The sequence below is a fragment of the Micrasema longulum genome, unplaced genomic scaffold (genome assembly GCF_059751315.1).
Source record: "Micrasema longulum isolate JH-2025_06_02 unplaced genomic scaffold, ASM5975131v1 h1tg000955l, whole genome shotgun sequence".
NCBI lineage: Eukaryota > Metazoa > Arthropoda > Insecta > Trichoptera > Brachycentridae > Micrasema > Micrasema longulum.
The window spans coordinates 1,063,471-1,067,596 of record NW_028278146.1 but is presented as its reverse complement, the minus strand read 5'-3'; the positions used below and the strand labels follow the sequence as shown (position 1 = coordinate 1,067,596).

The following is a 4,126-nucleotide window of genomic DNA, read 5'->3' as shown; positions in this document are numbered from 1 at the left end:
AAAAGTGAAAATGATGATGATGCTTACGTTTACAAGTATAAAAATACAACACAACTTCTAAAAAAGGATACATTGACATGTTACCAATGCAGAAAAAATATTACTTACAATGTAAACATACAGAGATGTGTGGTGTGTCATAACAAAGTATGTTTTACGTGTGACGAAGGTTACAATAATTTTGATTACATTTGCAGCAAATGTTTAGGTATATATGATTAAGTGAGTGTGTTTGTAATAAAATAAATAAAACAACTTTGTTTTTAACCACTAATTTTTATTTTACACCGACCGGTTTCAAAGCAGCTTGTTTGCTTTGAAAACAAAGTTGTTTTATTTATTTTATTATAATGAATAACCACAAAGTTAGTGCTTCAAATATAAACTTTATAAGTGTGTTTGTGTTTCATATTTTTTGTTTTTTTTGTGGAAGAAAATTGGTGTTTTGATATTTTCTCTGTGTCAACTCATGGTGCCATTTGAGTTTTTTTATTTTTATATATTTCTTGTGTTTAAGAAAGACGTCTTAGTTTTTGCTGATTTATTTATATTATAAACATAATATTCTACGATTATCACAAAAGTTGGCAGGCATTGTTGATAAATAAATAAAATATTTTTAAAAAACCTGTTTTGTTTTCTTAATGTGTCGACCTTTGGTGCTATTACCTTATTATGAATACGATATCTGGAAACATTTTAGTCTGGCAACCCTAAAATATACTTCAGCGCCCTCCCATCGCACGAACTTATACTTGTGGGTTTGTACATATTTTAAAATTTTAAGAATGACAACAATTTTTTTTTTTTAACATGAGCTATTCAGAAAAACGTACCTATGTTTAAGCAAAATATTGATCTATTGGCGTAAAATATTTTATTTTATTTACAAGAATTTGAACATTGAAAAAAAATCACAATTAATAATGGGGTAATTACTTACAATTACAACAGGTACCTTCAAAATGGGGATTTTTGAGTTACCCCCTAAAACACATCTTTGTATCTTCCTCCGCGAATGCTACAAATAAAGCTGTGATGCATTTAGATAATATTCCCATGATTTGAATGCACAAATTGTCATTTCGTAGCATTCATGGAAGAGGATGCAAAAATGTTTTTTTAGTGGTTAACTAAAAAATTCTGATTTTGAAGTTACCTAGCCGTAGTAATTACCATGCGAATGTTATCTTTTATTCTAGAATAATTTGCGTAATTTATATAAAGATCTTAAAATACATTATACATTTAAATTTAGTCCTCGATTTATATTTAAAATATTTTTTTAAATTAATTTTTGTATGTTGCGCAAAAAATATTCAGCGCAGAGCGAGATATCTGTCAATGCATTGCCCGGTATGTAATTCTTTTACTAAGCGTAAAGCGTAGAATTTATAAATACGCAAGATCATATCAATCGGAATCCTGGTCCTCATCATCGTTACGGCCTCGTATTGTCCTCTTCTGCAGCAGATCCTTCTGTCGTTGCTTCTTGGCCTGCTCGGGCGGCGTAAGGAGATCTCCCGAGTAGTCGATGACACCCGACTGAGCGATGCGCCACTCCAACATCTTTGTGGAGAAATCGTCGCAGTTGCCGAGGTCCGTGAAGCCGACTATAAAATCCGTAGTTTTGGAATCCTTGACGAGCGCCAGAGTGGGGATCACGCGTATCCGGAGACGTTCCGTTAGAAACGGGCAGCGTTCGACATCCAACTTGACAAAGCGGCACTCCAGATGTTGCGGTGCCAGGCGCTTCAGGTGAAGGTCCACGATCTTGCAGCGGGGGCTGTCCGTCTTGTAGAAGTGACACACTATGTCCTTGGATTTCTTGGTAATGTTGAAAAACTCTTTCTCTTCGGGAAGCTCGGAATACTCCCCGTGGCCCTGGAAAGTGGAGTGAGACGGTTAAAGCTCGCCGACACTCGACCTACTGACAGCCTACAATACACGATAACATTACTGACGTTAGCTTTCCATTCCTGCTTCAGATGTGCCTTCTTCTTCATTTCCGCAAGTCGCATTTCTCTGAGAGTTTCAAAGTCATCGGTGTCTAAATTGTTTAACCTGCAAAAACATTAAATTATTTGCTGAATCTATTGACTTATATTACTATTACTTTTGCACAAATTATTTTTTTAAATTTACCTGTCAAGTTCAGCATCCAACTGTTTCTCCACATTTCCGGAAATGCTTTCCAATACTTGCTCCATTTTAAATATTCTACGACACAGAGAATTTAAACATTAATAACCAATATTGTACAATACGTATAAAAGTATTTTACACTATTCATTTATAAATTTGTATAAACCGCTTTCGATTAAAGTTAAATGTCCAACAGTTTGAAGGTTACTACTAGAATCACTCGCGTTATTATTTATATTATAAATTATCGCAAGAAAAGAACAGAAGAATGAAGGAAAAAGAACAGTGTGAATCTTACGATAGTTTAATAATATTAAGAATAACGCGGGTGATTCTAAGTTAGCGAGATGATGAGGTAGAACCTCGAAATCGGTCGACGTAAAACTGAAAATTTAAGTGGTTTATATAAATTTATAAACAAATAGCGTAAAATATCATAGGTACCACAAACTGAATTATGTTTTTGAGATTAAAAATATAAAACTATTTTACAAGCACTGCTGGCATGATACTAGTTTGGATTGAAAAAATAAGTTTTTATAAATGGACACTAAAACTAGGCAAGGCCTGCAAGAAACGCCAGACTGAGTTTATGAACCTTCTAACTAAAAATACTGTGGAATGTAAAGTGAGGAAATGTAACGTAAAGTGAATGGAAGAATATGGTTTGCCCGCATTAGAAAGAAGCCTCTCTTGTATAAGAAAGAAAAATGCTGGAAATCAATATAATTTTGATGAAAGTGAAAAAAAACACTAACGAAAATGCAACATGTATTTTCATGCCATAAATACAATGAAGTTAAATCTATTCAGATACTATGTGATATTAATGTGTGGGAAGATACACATGAAATTTTAATAGGAAATATAAAGGAATCTACCCAATTTGGAAAATAAAAAAAATAATATAACCATTAAAAACCTTATAAAAAAACTAGGCAAAATAAACCGGGATCACAACAACGTAATTTAACTTAAATAATAAAACGTGACTCACCAACGAAGCGTGAACATAAATGCTTGAAACTTGAATTGTTAAATCATGCACGGCAAGAAACTTGAAATCCTGAAAACACCTTGGAAACGCATAAACAAAATAGAAAATCATAGTAGAAAATATCATCCAGTTTGACTTTTGACAGATAATATTTGTCTATGGGACCGACAGAAGAGCGTGATACAAGCCATACTACATATTGTACATATCACGGGGGGATAAAAGGAATATGGAAAATAGAATGTTGTTATGGGGTAGTTTGGTTATTGGAGAGAATGGCGAAGTTGAGAAAATTAAGATGAGATTTGATTATCTCGGAGGCTGTAAAAATCTAGTTCCGCGTTCGAGCGGATGAATAGACGGAAGCTGTCCGTCTCTCCGCTAACTCGGAGAAAGCGGGAACATCCACTGAACGGAAACTTGAGATGAGTTAGAAGTTGGCGTATTCTTGGTGCCATATCGAATATCTGGTCTATACCTGTTGCTTCGCCATGTGTCATCCCTATTTTAATTTCCCGTCATGATAATGTTACTCTCATTAAAACTAAATGAATTTAAAGCCCAAAAGAAAATAAAAAAAACTTAAATCTATTCTGTAAACGAGTAAATTGGAAGATAATTAAAAAAGCTTGAATGTTTTTTTGGAAAAACGTCAGCAACACGATGTTTGAATTATTTCTATAAAATTTGCTAACATCAATTAAAAAATATATATTATTGAGTAGCAAAGCAAACACATTTTTAATAAAATTAAAATTATTGAGAATCTTGCAATTGTGAGAAACTCTGGAAAAAATGTTTGAATATGACAATACGCTGCCTACACGACACGACACGACAATACGAAACTTAACGACCAGTCGTTAGGTTCTTTTCCTGGTTTGAGGAGTGATTTTTTGCTTATTATTTATTTATTTAACTTTTTGTACATAATGTTATTTGTACATTGGCGGGCTTATCATACACATGTATTCATAAGTTTTA

The 4,126-nt window shown here is 33.3% G+C and overlaps 1 protein-coding gene across 2 annotated transcripts; it reads right to left on the bottom strand.

Moving 5' to 3' along the window:
* Positions 1 to 526: 526 nt before the first annotated feature.
* On the bottom strand, positions 527 to 3,645 carry LOC148277923 (phosducin-like protein 3). Of its 2 annotated transcripts, none has more exons than XM_088232200.1 (4): positions 3,143 to 3,645; positions 2,146 to 2,220; positions 1,965 to 2,064; positions 527 to 1,884 (listed from the first exon to the last, which is right to left on the bottom strand). In XM_088232200.1, the coding sequence occupies exons 2-4, from the start codon at positions 2,208 to 2,210 to the stop codon at positions 1,414 to 1,416; spliced, it is 636 nt and encodes a 211-aa protein (XP_088088326.1). In that variant the 5' UTR covers positions 2,211 to 2,220; positions 3,143 to 3,645; the 3' UTR covers positions 527 to 1,413. The 2 variants fall into 2 exon arrangements, with proteins under 2 accessions (XP_088088326.1, XP_088088327.1); XM_088232201.1 differs by having other exon boundaries at positions 3,068 to 3,148.
* Positions 3,646 to 4,126: the final 481 nt, after the last annotated feature.